Source organism: Nuphar pumila, chromosome 2, assembly GCF_984573655.1.
Source record: "Nuphar pumila chromosome 2, dmNupPumi1.hap1.1, whole genome shotgun sequence".
Taxonomy (NCBI): domain Eukaryota; kingdom Viridiplantae; phylum Streptophyta; class Magnoliopsida; order Nymphaeales; family Nymphaeaceae; genus Nuphar; species Nuphar pumila.
The window spans coordinates 7,899,348-7,921,360 of record NC_143250.1 but is presented as its reverse complement, the minus strand read 5'-3'; the positions used below and the strand labels follow the sequence as shown (position 1 = coordinate 7,921,360).

The window sequence follows — 22,013 nt, the reverse complement described above, 5'->3', positions numbered from 1 at the left end:
TGGCCGGCATCCCGTTGGTAAAGCCCTTGAGGTACTCCCTGCCCACCTGAGAGTACAACCCGAAGAAACTGCACCGGGAAAGGAGACCTGGTCGCGCTGGCTCAGCCTGACATACCTATTGTCGTCGTGCCGGCAGTGTAAAACTTCAAGGCTCGACCTTGTGGGAAGAGATGCTACACATGGTTTTAAACTTGTGATGTGCCGTCAACTTGGTGACATTCACAAGTCGAGCCCAGCTCTTGTGGGCGATGGCGAGGGCAGTTAACTGTGATAGTGTGAGAAACTTAGAATATCATTAGCATCTGAATCCTACTCACCTGCTGCTTGACCCCAAGTGGATAGATATCGCCATAGGTAACGTTCCATGTGAAAAATCTATAAGGGTCATCCCCATTCACAAAAGGGAAGACGAAAAGAATGAAGAGAGCAAGAGATCTGAAAAGAAGGGAGCTTTTCATGGTGCTTGCAAAACCTGAAAGAACAGAAATAGAAGTGAAGAAATGTGAGTGAATCAGACATTCTACAAGAGGCTTTTGGAGAGAAGAAAAATGAAGTGTTAAAGTCTTGCAACCAACCTTATACTGTGAGGGGAAGTGTGGTACTATGCCTCAGTGTACCTATATCACCATTGAAGAGGTATATAGAGAGAGAGAGAGAGAGGTTGGTTCTTGGAGTTTCCTTCCTCCGTTTCTCTGCAAGCTTTGGGTGTCTCTATTGGGGACTCTCTATTGGCTTTAGTATATGTCTACACCGACTGAGTTGGCAGGGAGTGAAAGGGAGATTAATAATTGAAATTAAGGATTTGACCCTTTGACCCATAAGGGCTATGCTCATCTGATTGTCACAAGTTCGAAACTCACGGGTGGTGTTCCTTGCACAAAGTGTGGATGTTGGGGGAACTCCTCAGTGGGCAAAGAGGACCTCTGAGGTTTTATCCAATGTTGCCAGTATTGGAATTTGCCCTGAATAGGTGGCCTGCCGATTCAGCTATATCGGCTGATATAGATACTCAGCTCAATCCTTCTCTATCGGCCTAAAAATAATAAAAAAATATTACATGTCAATCATTACGTGACACATGTTAAAACCATTAAAATAATCCTGAAAGAATATTAAAAAAATATTTTTTGGTGTTCTTTACATTTTATTAAAAATTAGCTGAATCGGCGTATCAAAATTATCCCGATAAAATGTGTATCGATGCCGATAACATTGGTTTTGTCAACCTAAAACCAGCCAATGTGAGATTGGTGATGGGAGGTTTTTCCCCTTGAATTATCTAACAAAAAAAGTATTTGATGATCCGCTTTTATTGGGAATTATTCCAATCTTTCAAATAGGAAACTTTTGGTTCTAAGTACAATATTGAAGGGGCCAAAAGAAATGAAAATGTTTTGTTTTTTCCTTATTTTAATTTTTGTGTGGTGTAAAGGATTAGGCTTTGCTGGTGCAAGCGTGCAGGCAAAAACCATCCAAACCTGTACCAAATAAATAAATACTTCACATGGTTCCTTGCTTTATCGATTTGATTTAACTTGTTGGGAAGCTGTATAATAAATGACCATTATAACCTCCGTAGTTATGCTTTTCCACCCTTCTTTAAAGTATTTATTATGTTACCCGGAGGACAAGTTTGCTCTCACGTGGGACTTAACCAAATTGATGAAACTCTAATGGTTTCCACCAGTGAAAGAGGAAGGAATGCTGAAGGTAGAACTTTGAAGCTCAAAGCGATTGGCTACCAAGATTGTCAAGATATGATTTCATGACTTTGGTCTTGATGTATATTACCTAAAAAATAAGAAAAATTAAGAAATACAAAATTTTAAATAACAACAAAAAATTTCAATATCAATTTGAACGGCCTAAACTTCAAGATTTCCATACTATAGATGATAAATTTCCACCTATGATAAACCCTAAATAAGATAAGTCTCCTAATGTAAATATATAAGTTTCTTAATTAGATATGGATATCCAGTATAGATCTCATATCCAAATACAATCTATGAAAAAAATCTAAATAAAAAATATCATGAGGTAGCTCATCCCAATACCAAGATAAGTTCAATCTAAAGAGCGAAAGAGATTTCTTTTTCACTAGTCTTGCAAATTAACTTGTTATGATGACTTATTCGTGCTACTCGTGGTTAAGCAGCAAAAGGATGCTAGAATTTCTTTATATATATATATATATATATATATATATATATATATATATATATATATATATATATATACAGAGAGAGAGAGAGAGAGAGAGAGAGAGAGAGAGTAATGGGTCGGTGCTAAACCGTGTGCTAAATAGGATTTTAGGGCTTTTTTCATTTCATTTTTAAATTCTGACCGTACAGATGTGATCTATGTACTTGATTTTATAGGGATCAGCTCTTGAAGCGTTTGATTCAAACACATGTATGGGTTTTTATAAAGTTCAAAAAATCAACGGTATAAAATCTTTGTAAATTTTCAAGGCTTATTAAACATCATTTTTTTCATCGAAAACACATTATCCAGGTGTGGATTCTTAATAAATCGACCATGCCCAACACATTTATAGGGCCGGAACTATATAAAAAGCACTGAAGAAGCTGAAAACCCCATTTATGGTTTACCACGGACCCATCTCTCTCTCTCTCTCTCTCTCTCTCTCTCTCTCTATATATATATATATATATATATATATATATATATATATATATATATATATATATATATATATATATGTGTGTGTGTGTGTGTGTGTGTGGGGCGGGGGGGGGCAATGTGGGAGATAACCCCCATGGGAAGGATGCTACAAGTTTTACTTACAAGCTAATCATATTCTTTGTACACAATAAGAATAAGAAACAAATGGCCACCTTCATAAGATTGAGAATGTAACAAGGTTAGATTCTATTTGGATGTAGGACTTACTTAATCCGATCTAGTCACATGCCTAATTGAACTTTCCGGTCGGATTTGGATTCAAAAGGAAAAAACAATTAATGCTTTTTACATATAATGAAATTCAACGATTAGCCATAGATTTAGCTCGGATGCTGATGTAAAACTCTAAACCAAATCCAAATCTGATTATTAATCAGATGTTAGTTCTTTTACCAAATCCGACTAAACCAAGGGCTAGGTGAGTCTAATAAATTGCTAATTTGTGTCTTGACCCACTAAACGGGTTTTGGTGCAGTGGGAGGGGTCTTGACCCACTAAACGGGTGGTTAGGGTTCAATTTCCATGAGCATCAGCCCCTTACATTAACAAAAGCAAAAGCCAGGGATAAGCCCTTGCTCAAGGGAAGCTTGGAGACTCGCTTGAGGCCAAGAGTATGCCATTGTCATACATGAACAGATTTGTTGATTCTGCCGCTAGGATTAGTAGCACCATTTAATCCACATCTTATAATACGTAAGTAAACCCCAAAGAAAGAAAACTTCACTTATCAGCTATTCACAAAAAAGCAGCCCAACGTTAAGGTCCTACATCCAACTGCTACTTCATCTGAATGTATTTTCAATACCTGCCTGTGGTCTAAAATGTCATTTTGTTCTTTTTATAAATCAATTCACATTTGTTCATATTAAATTTAATGCACTTTTCTTAAGATCAATAATGAATGCATTTGAGCTCGTTCAGCTAAGCAAAAGGTCAACTAAATGATCTTAAGACCATGCACCTCTTTGGAACATAGCCAAATGTAATAGCTAAAGTGTTAAGTGGTTTTTTCGCTTTTTTGCTAGGCTAAGGATAACTGACCATACATTAAGGACATCCAGTCGGTGAAACCCTTGAGGCCCTTCATGCTCACTAAATTTTTCAAAATTTTATTTAAAAAAAAAAATCTTTTTTCTCTTGGCCCCTATTTTTTGAATGATGGGGGCAGTTTCGATCTAATTTCATTTACTTCTTGGATTCACTGGAATTTAAATCTATTTTCAATATTTGACCTAATTTCAAATCCGGATCCAATATCAAAATCCAATTCTGAGCCATGTTATCTCATTTTCAAATCAAAATTATAAAAATACCAAAAACAATTTCTAAAAGGCTCAGACAATCCATCTGGTATCCATTTAGATCCATTAATCTGTATTTTATGGTTTCGATCTCATGAAATCACGTCAAGTTAGTAATGTTCACAGGTTGCCTCTATCAAATGGGCAAAACTTCTATGGGCATTGGTTTTCTGAAAATATGTGATAAAAAACAAGTGTTTTTTGTTGTTTGTGTGCATGTGTGTGAGAAATTAAGAGAAAGAAACTGGTAAAACGAGCTGCACTAGAGTGCTTTAAGTGTTCAAGCTTGGCTCATTCTTGTGGCTAACTAAGAGGAGAGTTGAGTTCAAGTTGCCTTTTTTATAGAAAAAAATATACTGTTTTAAAGCCGAAAGAAATATGATTATAAAAAACTACCTAACAAGCTTATACGAATCGAGCCAAGCCAAATACTTATTGTTCATATTCGGTTTGCTGAGCCTATTTTATGAGTTTGAACCAGCTCTATACAAGCCAAACACGAACTGAGCCATGAGAGGGCTACATTTATTTTTCAGCCCTAATTGAGAGTGATTAATTGGAGCAGATCTTAGGATGAACTTTTTTAATGACATGATTTCTCTCAAGAACCTAAAAAGAAAGAAAGAAAGAAAGAAAGGGCACAAGAGGGAGTGAGAGGAAGAGAACAGGGAGGGTTTTCAGGGCATGGGGATCGGTGCGGGGCTCGAAGCATCAGAAACAACAGGCAAAGGTCCACGTAACGCCCACCGGTCCAACTTCCCGTGTGAACACAGAGCACGTGCAAATCTAGTTGGCTCTTCCTGCTGTCGACAGAATCCCCTCCATTCCCAGCTGTACTTGTGAGGGTTTATTTTATGACTCTGGAATGAAGCTGTGGGGGCTTGACAGCATATTTGGGAGCCATCAGAAAGTGTGCAAAGTCACTGTACCAGATCCACCTTCGGGTCTACAATGAACACAAACTCGTCTGCCATGGTCTGACGCACCAGTAGGTTTCTAGAAAAATCATATCAGCGAATGGTTTGGCACTGACTTGCATCCCCAACTGAATACTGAAATTGGCGCATTCACCAAGTCTACTTTTGGACACCAATTCGATCAGAATCATGGTTGATAAATGCGATGAGGCAAAGCGAGGCGTTGAGCCTGCGCTCACAACTGGTACGGAAGTGAAGCGGTGGGAGGGGAGGAAGGGAGCGGCGGAGGAGCAGTTGGCTGGCACGTGGCGCTTGGGGTTAGCACAGCCGGCGAATTGGGCTGAGGAGGAAGACTTGGGGATGAAGGAGGGGATTCTAGAGGTTGATGAGGGGCAACTTGCGCATCACAGCACGCCTCAGACCTTGAGCGTGCACCTCGCCTCTGAGGCGTACGCTTCAGGTACGCTTCAGGTACTGAGGCGTACGCCTCTCACAACACTGATCACAATCTCAAGTCAAGGCTAGCTGCTTTGACCATGGTTGGCCGAGTGTTCGATCGGTTCGAGTAGGCACCCAATGGCATTAACTAGGGATGGCAGTGGACCGGTGCGAGGGTGGGGGACGAGGTCTCCACCCCCGCCCTGTCTCAAAATCCGAACCTCCATTCCCGCCTTCATCCTTGCACATCCTCGCCTTCAGCCCTCTTCATGTCCTCTATCCCTGGTTCAAACAGGGCGAGGCAGGGTGGGACCCGTTTTCCCTCGGTCCATTGTCATTCTTAAAGAAAGATTGAGGATGAAGCGGGCAGGGCAAAGTAGGAATCAAAACGGGGATGGGGCGGGGCAGGGGAAAGCGTAAGTTCATTCCTGCAGGGCTTTTTTATTTTAACCTTCATCCCCACTGACACGAATAATATCTGAGTCAACCCGAACCCGACCCAAATAATATGCAGGCTGGGTTTGGGTCATGATTTTTGCTTAATAAAAATAAAATTTTGAAATTATGCAGATCCAAGTCTGAATTTCCTTTTTTGTGACCCACAAAACCTGAACCGGAACGGGAACCCTGACCATTTGTTATTTGGGCGGGTTCAGGTATACCATAATGGGTCCGGTATCCGACCCGTTGACAGCCCTAGCCCTTAGATAGAGTGATCAATGCATCATAAGTTTCTTTGTCATATACGGTTGTCGTGGTCATCCTGTATAATGTACACTGTAATTGATTGAGCTGTATAACTGGGTAATTGCTTTTCAGCTGGATGAGCAATTTCATGCGTGAGAAAAGGAAGCTTGAACTGAAAAAGCTTCATATGCATTATGACTGCGAGATGGTCCACGCGCATCGCGCAAAATCGCAAAGGAAAATCATTGACTGACTGCCCTGTACTACTTGATAACTTCATTCATTGAGGGCACGTTCAAAACGTTGTTGCAGAAAGAGGGGGGGTGTGGTTGGTGCATTGAGAAAAGCTTTTCTTTGCCCTCGGGAAAAAAGAGCTCGTGTTTGCGTTGCCGTGATGAGCCTGCAGAAATGCACAGTGGTGAAAACGCGCATTGAAGGAAATGTGAGACGAATTTTCTAAGACCACGGTTAAAAGATTTGCCAATCAAATAACCATGCTGTGCACCAAATGAAGAACGATTGCATAGATATTGGTTGCTCAAATAGTGTGAGATGCAAAGGACCAAATACGTTTTTGAGCAACTTACAGAGAGCCGCATATATCAGATGTTTATATATATATAGGAAAATGGGTTTGTGCTAAACCTCATGCTAATTGGTTTTTTCGAGCTTTTCTGGTGCTTATTATGCGGTTTTGGTCCCATAAATGTGTTGGGCATGGTAGATTTAGTAACAATCCACATCTGGACCATGTGTTTTCTATAAAAAAAAGTGATGTTTGAAACCTCAAAAATTTACAAAGATTTTGGACTGTTGATTTTTTGAACCTTATAGAAACCCACCCTTGTGTTGGAATCAAACGGTTCAAAAGCTGATCCCTCTAAAATAAAGTACATAGATCACTGTATGGTCAAAATTTAAAAATAAAATGAAAAAGGCTGAAAAAACCCATTTAGCATGAGGTTTAGCACCCAATGGGTTTAGCCCGCACCCATTACTCTCTCTCTCTCTCTCTCTTTATATATATATATATATATATATATATATATATATATATATATATATATATATATATATATCATTTTTTTGATGATAGAACCCTCCCCAAGAATCATATCACTTAATCAGCGAAGCAGGTTATATGTACCCCCCCCCCCCCCCCGTCAAGACGGCCGTTAGCCACAGTGCATGTTCGGGGGTTCCAATGAGCGCCACATATATAAGCTCATGGGGCTCGTATCCCCATGTTTGTCAGCATCAGTTAGTGTCAGAGTCTAGTGCGATTGCAAAGACTTAAGTACCATTTCCACCATTGGTGCCATAAAATGATGATTCTAGAAAAGGAGCGGTTGCAAAGACTTAAGTACCCTAGAGATGGTTATTTAAGACTCAGTCCCTACACTGCAGGATTATCCGACAAAGGAATCCCCCTGAAGAGGACCATGAACATTAACACTCTCTCTCTCCCTTCTCTTTCTGCCTCTGTGCACATCCAAGAGACGATCCTACACTGCTCCATCAAGCACCAACTGACCAGCACACTGACTGTAGCATGATTCAACTTGATGAGTTGTTGAGCCTGATTCAGAGTTTTGGCCTTTACAGGAAGGAGGTTCAGGGGCTCCCCAAGACGCGGGTCCCTTGTATAAATTCTTTCTTTTCTTTTCTTCTTGTAACTGTCGAAAAAGAGCAATAAAGTGTTTTGTTTGATCGTTCTTGTTTATTGTTTTCTTCGGTTGTTTCTTCCTCGCGGTCTTTTTAATATTCTTTTTCGTGATTTTTTATTTTTTTTTGCTACGCGATTTTCGTAAATCACTAATCGATTTAGCGATTTTTCACTTTTTTTTTGCTACGCGATTTTCATAAATCGCTACTCGATTTAGCGATTTGTCATTCTTTTTCGCTACGCGATTTTCGTAAATCGCTACTCGATATAGCGATTTACAAAAATCGCATAGCGATTTCACATTTATTTATTTATTTTTGCTACACGATTTTCATAAATCACTACTCGATTTAGAGATTAGCCATTTTTTTTGCTACGCGATTTTCATAAATCGCTACTGTGTGTAAATTATAAATCGCGATGTCAAACTCTGCCCCCTTGAGCACGATCTTTGTCGTGATCAGGTTGTAGTTGCCAGCCGTTCCGATGATAGTATTGAGGTCTGTGATGGGAAAGCCGGAGAGGAACGTGACATTCCCGATATTGGCGGAGAGGTGGGTCCTGTCGGAGAGCACGATGCCAGAGGTTGAGATGAGGACCTCGCAGTGCCAGAACCCAACGAATGCCCGTCAACACTTGAGGGTGTAAACGCCCTTGTTGAGCAGCGTTAGTGTGGCCTGAAAGGCATAGCCCTGATCGAAAGTATTGCCGACATAAGGGTAGACGGATTGTACTTTGAAAGACTCTGTTGTTGGTGTATTGGAGGAAGATTCTGTTGTAGGTGTCTCTCGAAGGTGATAGAGGGGCCGCCGCAGTCGGTTGCCTACTGAACGAGGCCAGCATTCCGGCCACTGCTAGCAGAAAGAGGACGATGATCACCATCGGATCGCCGACTCTTTGTCTCTCTTAATTTCTTCTCTAGAGAGAGAGAAAGGGAGGGTTTTACAGTGTTTTACGGAGAAGGAAAAAGAAGAAAATGACGATGAAAAGTTCAAATGAAAAAGAAAGAGAGAAAGTTCAAACGGAAAAGAAAAAGAGAGTGTTTCAGGTTTGTTTCGTTGTTTGAACTTTGAAGAGTTAACATCATCCTCGACTTTCTGGATAGAGGATATTTTTATCCTTTTTTTGAACCGTAGTTTATCTTTTTTGAATGGAGAACATTTTTATCATTTTCTTGAACCGTCGTTTCATGACGAGAATAGCAAGAAAGGATACTTAAGTCTTTACAACCACGTCAGACTCTGATGCTAAGTGATGCTGACACACATGAGAATACGAGCCCCATGTGCTTATATACGTGGTGCTCATTCGGACTCCGAACACGTACTGTAGCAAACATTGCGTCTTCGGGGAAGAACACACAACACTCACTAACACCCACGCTCTTAAAAGAGCCCACCATTCAAAGGGACCCACGTACCCAGTGGCAGTAGAACATGGGATGAAAGGTAATAAGATCACTTCAGTTTTGAAAACGGTTTTTGATTCAGACCTAGGAAAGAATGATTCAGAACAAAGGAAAAAATCTAAATTCAACTCAGCATCTTGAGGTACAGAAAAGTGCGCACACGGCTTTGGATTCATATCAAAAAAGGAATCATAATCTTGAAAGAAAAAAAAGTGTTCACACCTATTCAGTTCAGCATCTTGAAGAAAAGGAAAGTGCTTACACTACAATGATAATTATTGTCGGCAATAGCTAACTTATGGTCAACAATAATCTCAACAATGATAAATATTGTCGCCCCAGGCATTAGCTTTTTACGATCATTTATATTACGATTGCCGATGATAGTTATATATTGTCCTATTTAATCCCGATGATAATTATCTTTGCTATAAAACGTCGACTCTAGGAGGTCATCGGTAATATCATCTTTAAAGTGATGATAAATATTGTCGACAATATTAATTAAATATAATAATAAATATCATTAATAATAAATTAAAATTAATGATAATTATCATCCTATTAATTTTGAAAAATCATATATATTGATATAGAGAAAGATAAATATCATTGGCTATGTTCTTAAAACTGATGATAAATTATCATCGGCTATATTAGTTTCAAAATTAAAAAAAAAATGGATATAGCCAAAGATAAATATCATCAGCTATATTCTTAAAACCGATGATAAATTATGGTCGGTATAAGAAAATATAGCCGACAATTTTTATTGTCGGCTTAGTTTCAAAATTAAAAAAAAAAATAGCGATATCTAACCATGTTAGCTATGTTAGTTTCAAAATTTTTAAAAAAGAATTGGAGATAGCCAATGATAAAAATTGTTGGCTCTGTTTTTTATATCGACCATAAATTATCATCGGTTATGTTAGTTTCAAAATAAATAAAAAATAAATAATATACTAAATAAATTTTGTAAAAGCGAACCAACAAAGGTGGCACCAGGTTGGGCCGAGTCACGGCAAAAACGGCGGAGCAATTTGAGATCGACTGTTGTCAGTAGTGTTGTCACCAGAAAGAAAACAACGGGGGCAGTCCGGCCATTTTGATTGCAAAAGACGTAAATAACAAATGATGCTTAAAAAATAAAGTCTAGCTCTAAATTAGCAACAGGGGATCAACCCACTTTCAGAGACTATCACAGCTGCCATCCATTTGTAAGGAAAGAATCAAAACGAGTGATAAAGGATGTCAATTTAATTTTGTCACTCCACAGAAAAAAATATGCATTCTTTCAAAAAAGCATGAGATCACAGAAGAGCAGCATCATTTCCTTGGTATGATTTTCTCAACATCGTTTACATCTTAAAAGTCACTTGACCATTCAACCTGCACCAACATAGGTTTTAACATAATCACTCAACAAGATACTATAATGCACTTTAACAATATACAAGCCATGTTCCACTGACACAATTTAAAATTAACACTCAAACGCTCTACATCACATGTACATACATTGAGCTCACTATATCTCACATATTGGATATTTAGTCCTGAACGTGAGAACATAAATGGCTCACCTGTAACCATCTAAGTCTCATCTAATGGCATTCTGAACTTGATGAAAATTCTCCCACCGACTCTTCCAGGATGAGGCATTCACATCTTTGTCAAGAGCTAAAAAGAGCTTCAAGTAGTTATTGATAAAGCTAATATGAAAAGAATTTTTTAAGTTACGGTGGAAATTGGTAACTAGAATTCTTACAGATAATGGTTCAAGCCCTACTCCCAAGTATGGCTTGTAAACCACTAAACAATTTGTTGAAAAGGAAAATAAAAATAAGGCATAGAAACAGTATAGCAATGACAAGTTAAAACTGATCAGTCATGGCCAAGTAAGGTTTGTGTGTGTTAAAGTGTGGACTCTGAGATCATGTAGGAAAGAGATTTCAAGATCATCTTTTGAGTATAGATGATCAACCATTCAGCATGCAGAGGAGAATGATCACATAACAGAACTAGAAATCAAAGGCCGTGTCGATACTCATGTAATCAGCTTCCATGCATACCACTTTCATCTCTAATATTTCTGATCCAGCAACAACTGCTACAGAACCTGAGTTGATAATACCATAAAGTTAGATCATAAACAAGTAACTATGCAGAACCACGTAATCCCTGAATAATTAAGAATGCCCTTAGCAACCTGTCATTTTGTCCTCATTACATTCATCTTTTAACAACCCACTTGCCTATTACATAACCAAAAAGTGTACAATACACGTCATATGTGACTTCGAACTGCGATAAGACAAGATCATGCCATATCAAAGCTATACTAATATAATAACCCAATATAAAAACCACAACAAAAAGAAGTCCATAACAAACTCAAAATGGCAACCCACTGCATCACAATAGTGAAGGCGAAAAACACAAAAGGGGAGTTTCTGCAACACACCTTCAGAGGAGATACTAGCTGGCTGACCCGGTGGGTAGGAGGGGCCACCTAGAAACCTCCATTAGTAGGGTGGCTTCTTCCCCTTCTTGCTCTGGCTAAAATCCTCATATATTTTTTGCCTCCTCGAGCGATCGAGCATGTCCAAAGGACTCCAAGTGATCGTAGATTCCATCAGTACACACGGACAGGCTTGTCAGAGGACGGTTGGGGGTGCTTTGAAAGTCACATCCTTCAAAATCAACAAAATCGTAAATGCATCGAAAACAAATCCAGCATCATCACCTATTCAGTAGAAAACAAATCCAACATATCATTTACCACATCCCCCAAGAGGCCTATCACTAAATTGTTCATCACTAAAAAACTCATAGATCATGGTTTTTAAAATTTAAAACACATTAAAAAATAAACTTTTGGAGAAGACCAACAATTCTAGAAAATCCTCTAAATTACATAGCAAACACAAACAAGAGAAATAAGAAAATCTCACCATGACAACTTCACAAGGGAAACTTCAAAGTTCTAGATAAAATTATGGAAAAAAGAAAAGAAATCAGCAGAATTGAAACAAAAACTCTCTAGGTAATTCAAATAAAATCAGCCACAAAAGTAAAACACACACAAATAGAAGAAGAAAAATTTTAAATACATACTTCTAAAATAATCTTTACAAAAAACATTCAGAACAATCCAAATCAACCAACTGTGCCCTAAAAAGGTCAAGCCCATAAGAGTAAAAAAGGCAACAACTCGATTCGCAAGTGAAAGACCAACGCCATACATATTCCCCACAAGAGCTTATCGAGAAAAAAAAATTACAAGACACTTCCAAACAATTTTGTTCGAAAGTAGACAAGTGTGGTTATGTTTTATACATGTTTGGCCCATTTTTAGATTTTGTCATCACAGCCTGAAAATAAGCGCAAACAATAAAAAACAGTTGTTTTGATAACTTTTTTGCAAGAAATATTTGTTCTTTTATCTATATCTCAGCGATCCTTTAACAAAAACTCATGTTTTTTAGCTCGTTAGAAAGTTGATACTCATATTTAAGTCTCTCTAGTTTTGAATCAGAGTCAAAAACTCTTCTGGGGCATTCATTTTTCTGATTCAAAATCAGGTACTCGTATCTTCTCTGTGTTGTGAAATAGTCAACTAGTCTACTTTGTCGGAAGCTTATCTCCCCAACCGCTTATCGAATCGATGTGATTCTGGTGACATGGGAAAGATAACAAACCTTTTTTTCTGTTATTTTTACTAATTTTCTAGATTTCTAGCAGAGGTGGCAGGAAAATAGGCTAGAACAGTCCTAATAGGCATCTCAGCGCCTATTCAGCACCTGTTTTTAGGAATGCTTCTAGAGTCATATCTCGATACCCATCTATCAGTTTTTAGCGTGCCATACATCGCTGAAAATATTTTTTTATTTTTATAGTTTTTTTTTTGTTAGGAGCGTTTCTGAATTATGCCATTTAAAGAGCAAAAAATCGGTAGCAAAGCTTGTTATTGTTTCTTGACTTAGAAAAAAAATGATAAAAACCCCTTTTCTCGAATTTTATTTTTTTGCATTTTGAAGCCCCGATTGCTTATTGACTTGGAAAATTTTCCTCAGACCCGTGTCTGCATATTGTCATTGTGTGTTGTTTGTGGCATTTGGACCCAGATATACCTTTTGAATAAGGTTAATATCTGAATCCAAGAAACCAATATGTTACTTTTTCTCAGCGTGAAAACTATTTTGGATATATACAAAACCATTGTGTTTTCTCATGTGTTTTCTTATCGTTTTCCAGGTAAAGGCAATAGGTAGATTGTGTATTTGATTTATTGTTTTAGACTTGGGAAAATAACTTAGAAAAACTTGTTGGAGATTTTCATGACACTTAGAATTTTTTAGAAAAATTTTGAACCTCCAATAAGAATAAAAGATCACTTTGGTTGGGACAATGTTTGCTCTTTGTGTATTCTCAATGTTGTATCCTCTTTCTTAGGATTTTGATTGTAGAGACTCTATTTTCCTGTCTGAATCTAAAAATCGACAATCACTCCTATAATTTGGATCTACGGATCCCCTATTAGTACAAGAAGTCATCAGTTTGGGTATATCGGTGGTGGACCAAGGAAACTGAAAATCTGCTCACAGTACCTTAAACTATAGTTTGGGTATATTGCAAAGCATCCAGTATAGAAATAAGTTTATCATATTAGAACCCATTTGGAGCAAACATTGCAGATCCGTGAAACATTTGAAGAGATCTAGAAAACCTTTTTTTTAAAACTTTGATCTGTGTGTTGTTTGATTTGTCTAGACTTTTGTATGTACTAGATCCTAAACCATGGTTCCACAAAAGGATCCCACTGAACCTCCAAGGAACCCAATTTCAAATTTAGGTAAAGGTTACTAAAACCCTAACTGGCTTGAGTATGCAATAAAAAATCTATCTAGAAATCCAGGGAAGCTACCCGGAGGCACTCAAAAGTTGACAGCTTTGCTAGTCGGGACCCCACTCTAAGGAATGGGGGAGGCCCTTCTGTCTAGATGAACCCACCATGGAAGATTTGAACCAAATAGAGGAAGAAGAAGAAGACGAGGATGAGTAAGAGATCCAATATGTAGAAATGGATAAAGAAAAATTTGTAGTAAAGAAGTTTTTGAAAATATCTATTTTAGAAGAAGTGGATAACTCTATTGCAGCTCTGAAAATCTTAATGCAAAAAAATCAATAACAATTCTTAAAGAATGAGGCAAAATTATGAAGCTACAAGCAGAATTAGAAGTGTAAGGCTCAATAGGTGCCGATTTCGAAGATTCAGTCAATTAGGATCTCAGAGTTAGTAAGTTCAGTAGTTAGAGATATGAGTTTCTGAACCAATGAATATGAGGAATAAGTCCAGAACCTCGAAGAGGAATGCAAAAAATGTGACCTGCCAAATGAAAGGAGCCTCACAGTTGTCTGAATCACCATTGTTTGCCTACACTCAGATCCACAAATGTGAGACTCAAGTACAAAATGTTTCTGGTCCAATCCTAGAAAAAGTGATTGTGCCTGAGTCATCCACTCAGGTTGTCCTTATAAAGAAGGATGTGGATGATCCCACCAAAATTTCAGAAAAAAAAAATCACCATGTGCTTGAGTCGACCCTTGGTTCTCCCATTATGAAGAAAAAAGAGGTTTTTGAAATTCTCAACAAAGAGAAAAACCTTGAATATACAGATGTGATGGAAGACTTTGATTCATCAAACTCAACAGATGTTGATGATCATGCTTAGAAGAACTATCCAGATTATGTCATGGAGATTTCTCATAAAGTTAAAATTCTTAATGTCTCTCTTAAGGAAGAAGAAGGTTATGTTGATATGACTCATCAGGACATCTCAAAAGTTGCCAAAGGAAGATGTAGCCTCATCATTCTCATGCTCATGTCAATTATCAACATTCTTATCTCAGCTTGGACCATGTGTCACATGTAGTCTATCACTTGGTTAGGTTCAAAGTGCACCTTGGTTTGTACATCAAGTCAGAGATTTACAAGAGGTAACTTTGCACTATTTGGATCAGGTTTGTTCTCAACCTCTTACCCTCCAAAGTCACACATTCATCATTCTTATATCTTTTGAGAATGTGAGTTATTTATTTTGATTGCCTTTTGTAAATAGTTATATCAAAAATCCAAAAAATTGAAAATTTGAAAAATCTAAAAAAAAATAAATTTTTTTGAAAATCCAAAAAAAAAGTTAAAATTTTCAAAATATTTTTTTTGTTGCAAAAGTTTGTCATTTGAATGGATTTTATCGAGAAGTCATTACATTTATGAGAAGTCCACATGCACTTCATCACACTCCTTGTTTTATTAGTAGTAGTTATTCTCTTTTTCATTATTATGAAAATAAAACTTGAAAGTAGAGCTATTTATGAGAAGATAACATAAAATGAAGAAACTTGCAGTGAAATAGAATGATAAATCTTTTTATGAAGCCTAAAAATTATTAAATGATGAATCATATAGGACCACGTGCAGACTCATATTCTATGGTTTAAGACCATGATGATTCACTTAGAGAAAAACTCTTCAAACTAAAAAAATGTCAAGACTACCTTCAATTTTATCTTTGTTTTTCATCCTCTCCTTTGGTCAATCTTGTGGACTTATCCATCTTATGCTTTAGTACATTTTGCTCCTAAATTGGTACATCCTTGAAAAAGACTAAATTGGTCATCACATTGTACAAAAAAAATCATTTTCATTCTGGGGCATTTTTTTATTTTATAAAGAAGCACACAAAAAAAGAGTTCTCGCAAAAAAATTGTTAAATGCATAAAAAAATGCATTATTAAAAAAAAGAAAAGAAAAAAACAGCATTGTTGAAAAAGAAAAGAAAGTGAGAAACTCTAAAAACTCTAGTGCTTCCTCTGCAATCAAAGATCTCAAGTAAAGAGATGCTCAGGAATCCTTAACCTGCTTTCTTTTCTTTGAGTCTCACAATCAAGAATGGTGTGTCTAACCTTTTTTGTTATCCCTTTTGAACCTTATGATACTCAAAGCTCAAAAAGAAAAAAAAAATTACTTAAAAAATTGATTATTATTATTATTTCATCTCTCACCATCATCATTACCATTCACTTCATTTTCTAAATGTTCAATAACCCATGTCTTATTTGTTTCCTTCAAAGTCTTTTGAGAATGATTTGTCACTTGAAAATATTCAACGGGGATCAATTTGATGCAAGTATTGGAGTGAGGAGGTTAAAGTGCATCAAAATGAAGAGTCTCAGGCTTTTATGCACTTGGAGCTTTCATTGTCAGGCCTAGATGGCCAAGGAGCTTTGATCATACGAAACCTCACCTGATGGTTTTAGATTAGAATCCAAAATACAAACAGCAGATCCAAATCTTGATTCAGATCCAAATCAGATCCTATGAGGTAGAGTTGAACCTGAGTCAAGAAATATGTGATAATAATGGATATATACAGCAAAAAATGACTTTCTTTAGGTCTCCAGTTACTTTTCATGGGATTGTTGCTAGCTTTTCAACAACAATCCCATGAAAAGTAGCTGGAGACCTAAAGAAAGCAACGGTGGCTTTTCACCCAGGTGGTATCCCATGTGGTAAGCGGGGTCCTGTGCCAAGCTGAAGGCCCAGGTTCGAATCCCTCTGCCACATGGGGCTTAAGAGATACCTAGTAGGGGTCTGCCTAACCCCAGTTTGCCTTTTTTTTAAAAAAAGACTAGGCGGCTATAGTGGGTTCAGTTGTTCTGTGCTGATTTTCCTGCTGAAAAAATGCCATCACCTGCAAAGTTAACAAGATAGGCCATTTGTATCAGCAATCCTTTTAAAAGATCAATACAGTTTATTAACAATTTAAAATGGTGCAAATTCTTATTTAATTATTCGTAATTTTAATTTTAATTTTAATGAATCAAACAATGTGACACTTGTATCAATTGTCAATTCAGGTGGCATCAGTGAAGGGTTTAAAGTTTACTAAAAAATGATCTTTTTGTACAATATGACATATAAATGTTAATCATGTAAATAAAAGTAAAATTCACAGTTATGGTATGAACTAAGATTAAAAAAGATGAAAATTTCTGTTTAATAAAATCATCTATATCTTATTATGTAACTTAAGCAACCTATCCTAAAAAATTACATGTGATGTACAAATAAACATTAATTCTTAGAATGCAATTAAACCAATACTGCCTAATTACTTAACTAGCAATAGAAATTAACTCATTAATTTAGCAATAAACAGATTGAAACAAGCTAAGGTGGCAGTTAACAAAAGTAAACAATGCACTTCTTAAGTGACGACAACATTATATATATATATATATATATATATATATATATCGATCACCAAACTCACCTCCCCTATACCTAGGGGTGTCAACTGGTGGGGTTTGGTTCGGACCCAGGTAGAACCAGACTTGGGCTCGATTTTCGGTTATGGTATTGAGTCCGAACTTGGTTTAATCGGGTCTACTATAAGAGAAACATACCCGGACCCAATAAAAACTACATGAACCAGACCCGGATCATACCCGGTAAAACAATATTTTTTATTATTTTTACATTGAAAATCTGCGGGTATAAAATTTCACAAACTATATCTGGATCCATGCATTAATTGGACCTTTGAATCCGGACCCGGGTCTTAATCGAGTCTTAGTATTTATCACGAGGACCCTATAGGGTTTGGTCTGGGTCGGGTCCGGATAAATCCACCCCGGGATTTAGTATGCCTAACCTTCTTCACAATTGGCCCAAGTTCAAAACTCTGCTTCTGGTAATCTTGACCGAAACTCTTAGCTGCTCCAATTCCCTTATCAAAACCATTCCTACGTTCCTCCTCAATTGCCGCATCGACCTCAACATAGTCACGCATCAAACTGCTTCGGATTCATCTCATCCATCACGATACAACCTCACAAATTCTAGGGTTCTTTCTTCAAGGATTCATTCTCAAATTAAGTCTGTTTTTACCACGAAACCCACTTACATTCAAAAAATTCCCAGTTTCCCGCTCGACGCCACGATCGAATTCACCCTTTTTCTTCTTCTGCCAACGACGATCAACGCCTCTGCGATTGATCGGAATCCCTAAGTTTGATCTTCAAAGGTCGAGGAAGCCCTAACCTCTAGACCCCGCGATGCCGTCGGGCTCCGCAGATCTCAGCGATCTCCACATGGTTTGGGAGGTGAAAGCCCTAAAGAAGGCCGGGGAAGACGAGGCGCGGCGGATCCTCCAGAGGATCGCCAATCAGGTGCAGCCCATCATGCGCAAGCACAGGTGGAGAGTCAAGATCCTCTCCGAGTTCTGGTATTAGTCCTCTCGCCTCTTTTTTTTTTTTTTTTTTGGGGGGGGGGGGGGGGGGGGTTCTGTTTTTTTGGATTTTTCATGTCTGGAGAATTGGGTTTCGCAGCCCTTCGAATCCGCGTCTCTTGGGGTTGAATCAAGGAGGAGGGGCGCAGGTGAAGCTTAGGCTCAGGAGGCACAATAGGGATTCGGAGTTCTTCCCGTATGATCAGGTCCTCGATACGATGCTCCACGAGCTATGCCACAACGAGCACGGTCCTCACAATGCAAATTTCTACAGGCTTTGGGATGAAATAAGAAAGGTTTCTAGTAGTTTCTCTGACCCGCTCGTTCGATTTCAGGCCGAATTTTGGTTTTTTTCTTTTGAAATTTTTCAAATTTGGTTGCGTATGCTCTGTGAATCCTAGTTACGATGTTTCATATGTGTAAAGTTAGATATTCTTTAGGTGCTAGAACATCGCTTCTTGTTTCTTCCTGAAATTTCAAGTTCTAATTATATCCAAACGATGGTACTTTAGTTTGTGATTGTTTTGAAGTTGGTTCTAGCTTTTGTTGTGCTTTGCTGTTCTTTATCTTGAATTACAAGCCTTTAGAAACTACTAGATGTAAAAACGAGTCACAAAAAATTTGCTAGGATGCAGTAGATTCAATTAGGATTTGGAAATGGACAGTCTCTATGTGCTACATTACGATGCACATACGAGAGTTACCAATGTCCATGGCCTTTAGCAGATGTTAACAAGTTTACTAAATCATTCTGCTCCTCAAAGTTCGTGTGCCAAGCTGGTGCCTTATATTAAATATAGACCTTGGATGCATTAATGATTTTAATGGGTTACAATTTGGAAATCCATACAATTATGATTATGATGTCTTGTTTTTATAGAACTGTCATATTGTATCAAATGCATTTGAGTATCTTTCTGTACTTGCCTGCAGACTATGAAATGGATCTATTCGTAATGAGGTCTTCCACCACAAAATTGATAATTTCTGTATCCTAATCTAGAGAACCTTGGCCTGGGATGAAAGGGTGAATGTTTAACCAGTAAAATTTATCAAAACATCCATGTTTGAATATTGGGAGAGGCCTGTGGATCCTCTATGGTGATTCCATACTTGAATGTGTTTACCATGATGAGTGCATCCTTTTAGTTTTCGGTAATAATGTCATATAAGAATAGCTGATGCTAATTGAGAGAATGATCCATTATCCATTCATCCCGAATGCTCCATGGTGATCCCAAATCAGTCATCAGGACGTAGATACAGATCAATGGGCAATTGAAAGGTGATGATGCATCCATTGATCCAACAGAATTCTGGTCCTTGACTATGTTTCACATAACATGCACACACACCTTCATGCACCCACACACACACACACACACACAAATCTCCAATACTATTCCACAGTGAGATTTGTCGAAAATTTATGCATAAAGGCGATGTTGCATCCATCGATCCAACAGAATTCTTGTCCTTGACCATGTTTCACATAAATTGCGCGCACACACACATGCATGCACCCACACACAAACAGATCCTTATTTACAATGAGAGAGAGAGAGAGACCCATTGGGACCATTGGAACTATCATGATCAGATGGTCCATATTGCATTTTTCATGTGTGTTATTTGGTATTGCAATTGGTCAGTACTTTCTATTAATTTCTATTGATTGCTAGTAATATGATAAATATCTCGTTGTCAGACAATGAAATAGATCACATAGTGAATTTAGCTGTGTGCATGGTCAATTTGTTGTTTCAAAATTGGTACGATATTTCATTGTTGAAAAAATAGATTAATAACTTGATCCTAAATGAACCATGGTAAACCCATCTATAGGGACCATCTACAAGAGAATTTAGAAATGAATGGCCTGTTTTTTGCAGGAATGTGAGGATCTTATGGCAAGAGGAGTAACTGGAACCGGTGAGGGATTCAATGCACCTGGGAGAAGATTAGGAGGATTTTCCCATACGCCTCCTCTTTCATCACTTCGACAAGTCACATTAGCTGCAGCAGAAAAAAGAGCACGTATAGGAGCTCTGCTTCCCTCTGGGCCAAGGCGCCTTGGTGGTGACAGCAATATTATGAGTGCATTAAGTCCAATACAAGCTGCGGCTATGGCAGCTGAAAGAAGATTACATGATGATTTATGGTGTGGTGCTGAGAGTTGTGGTGATCCCTGTGGAATAGAAAGTAGTAGTGCCAGTAATCTTGGACGATCAGGCCTCAAGAGATCTTTTGAATGTCTAAACAATTCTATGATTTCTAGTATGGACACAAAGGTAGCTGAAATGATTGTCTTTAACTTCTTTATATCTTGCTATCCTAAGAAACTGACAGCACTTCTACTGGCCGTGTACATTGGAGGTACAGGAATGCAGCTCAAAGGATAGATCACTAGGAGCTTCTAGATCAGTGCCTAATCTTATCCTAGGTCACGAGGGGGAGGAGAAAACTTGGGAATGTGATACTTGCACTTTGCGTAATCAGGTATGAACACATTTCAGTATCTTTGTTTTTTAATTATTCTAGCTAAAACAAAAAGGAACTGCAGAAAAATATCTTATTTTTACTTCTTAAATCAAATAATGGTGTCGAATAACAGTTGAAAAATCTGTCATTGTCGTTTGCCACAATTCTACTATTTCTTTTCATTTGTTACTGAAGCTGCTGTGATCAAGTGATTTTTTGCATGTTGCACCTGAGTTATGCCTATGCGCTTTGGAGATATGGAATGGCATTTAACAGAAAGAAATTGCTATGCTTTTAATGTATCTTGTGTACTCTAAATCTTATTAAGTCTGTTATGAAACATGGGCATATATTATTTTGATGACTCTTCATAATTTTTTTTCCAAGCTTTCTATAATATGATCAGAAAGTATGTTATCATCCATTAGCCATCAGTGTTTCACTTCTACTTGCTCAAAGCATGAATACAAATATATACACGCACTATGAGAACAAGCGTCTGCTGCTTCATTCTTTTTAGTTGCCGTTCATTTATTTTGACAATTGGACTTCCACATTTTTCTCCTTTATGTCAACGACTAGCTATTAGTCTGCTGATGTACAAGCAACAATTGAAGGATGTGTTTTCATCATCTTTATTGATCAATCAACTACTAAAAATGTCCCATAATCTTGTAGCTAAATATGGTTTGCTGTGTCTTTTTCTTTTCATAAATCGAGCATTTAGCTTGGTCTTTGTGCGTCTTGCAGCCATTGAGCTTAGCATGTGAAGCTTGTGGTACCATAAAACCAACTGACAGTAGAAAAAGGTTCAAAATCTGGTCTTGTAAGTTTTGTACCCTGGAGAATGATGTCGAATTGGAGAAATGCTCTGCTTGTATGCAGTGGAGATATTCAGTTGGAGCACCTGTTTCTGTCCGTGGACCAAATGTTGGCACGTGACTGGTGGAGCAAACCAAAAGTTTGCAAACTTTAACGTGGAGAACATGAAACATAGTGTGGTTACTTTTTTATGTAGTCAATATCGAGCATGTTGGTTGCCATTTGTATATAAACTATTTCTAAGGAAAAATGATAGATGCAAAAGGTAGCACATATTTTGTCTGTGTA

At 37.7% G+C, this 22,013-nt stretch overlaps 2 protein-coding genes across 3 annotated transcripts in view; one reads left to right on the top strand and one right to left on the bottom strand.

Annotated features, from left to right (window-relative positions):
- LOC149844640 (protein SKU5 SIMILAR 14-like) overlaps positions 1-17,984 on the bottom strand; it is a 27,583-nt gene extending 9,599 nt beyond the window's left edge. Inside the window, exons 1-4 of the mRNA XM_089985710.1 lie at positions 17,847-17,984; positions 11,336-11,381; positions 11,174-11,245; positions 318-472 (exon numbers count right to left, since the gene is read on the bottom strand). Of these exons, the coding sequence (XP_089841836.1) occupies positions 318-472; positions 11,174-11,245; positions 11,336-11,381; positions 17,847-17,984 (411 nt within the window). The remainder of the gene's footprint in view (positions 1-317; positions 473-11,173; positions 11,246-11,335; positions 11,382-17,846) is intronic.
- On the top strand, positions 17,906-22,013 carry LOC149844639 (zinc ion binding protein). 2 transcript variants are annotated; one of them, XM_089997283.1, is made up of 5 exons: positions 17,906-18,419; positions 18,523-18,718; positions 20,315-20,713; positions 20,805-20,921; positions 21,654-22,013. In XM_089997283.1, exons 1-5 carry the CDS (start codon positions 18,250-18,252, stop codon positions 21,843-21,845), a joined length of 1,074 nt encoding a protein of 357 aa, XP_089853409.1. In that variant the 5' UTR covers positions 17,906-18,249; the 3' UTR covers positions 21,846-22,013. The 2 variants fall into 2 exon arrangements, with proteins under 2 accessions (XP_089853409.1, XP_089853408.1); XM_089997282.1 differs by having other exon boundaries at positions 20,799-20,921.

Excerpts from the sequence above, each read along its gene's own strand:
- LOC149844639 (XM_089997282.1), top strand. The coding sequence starts at position 18,250 with ATGCCGTCGGGCTCCGCAGATCTCAGCGATCTCCACATGGTTTGGGAG. Across the intron at positions 18,420-18,522 it reads AAGATCCTCTCCGAGTTCTG|CCCTTCGAATCCGCGTCTCT; the intron begins GTATTAGTCCTC and ends TGGGTTTCGCAG. Across the intron at positions 18,719-20,314 it reads TTTGGGATGAAATAAGAAAG|GAATGTGAGGATCTTATGGC; the intron begins GTTTCTAGTAGT and ends TGTTTTTTGCAG.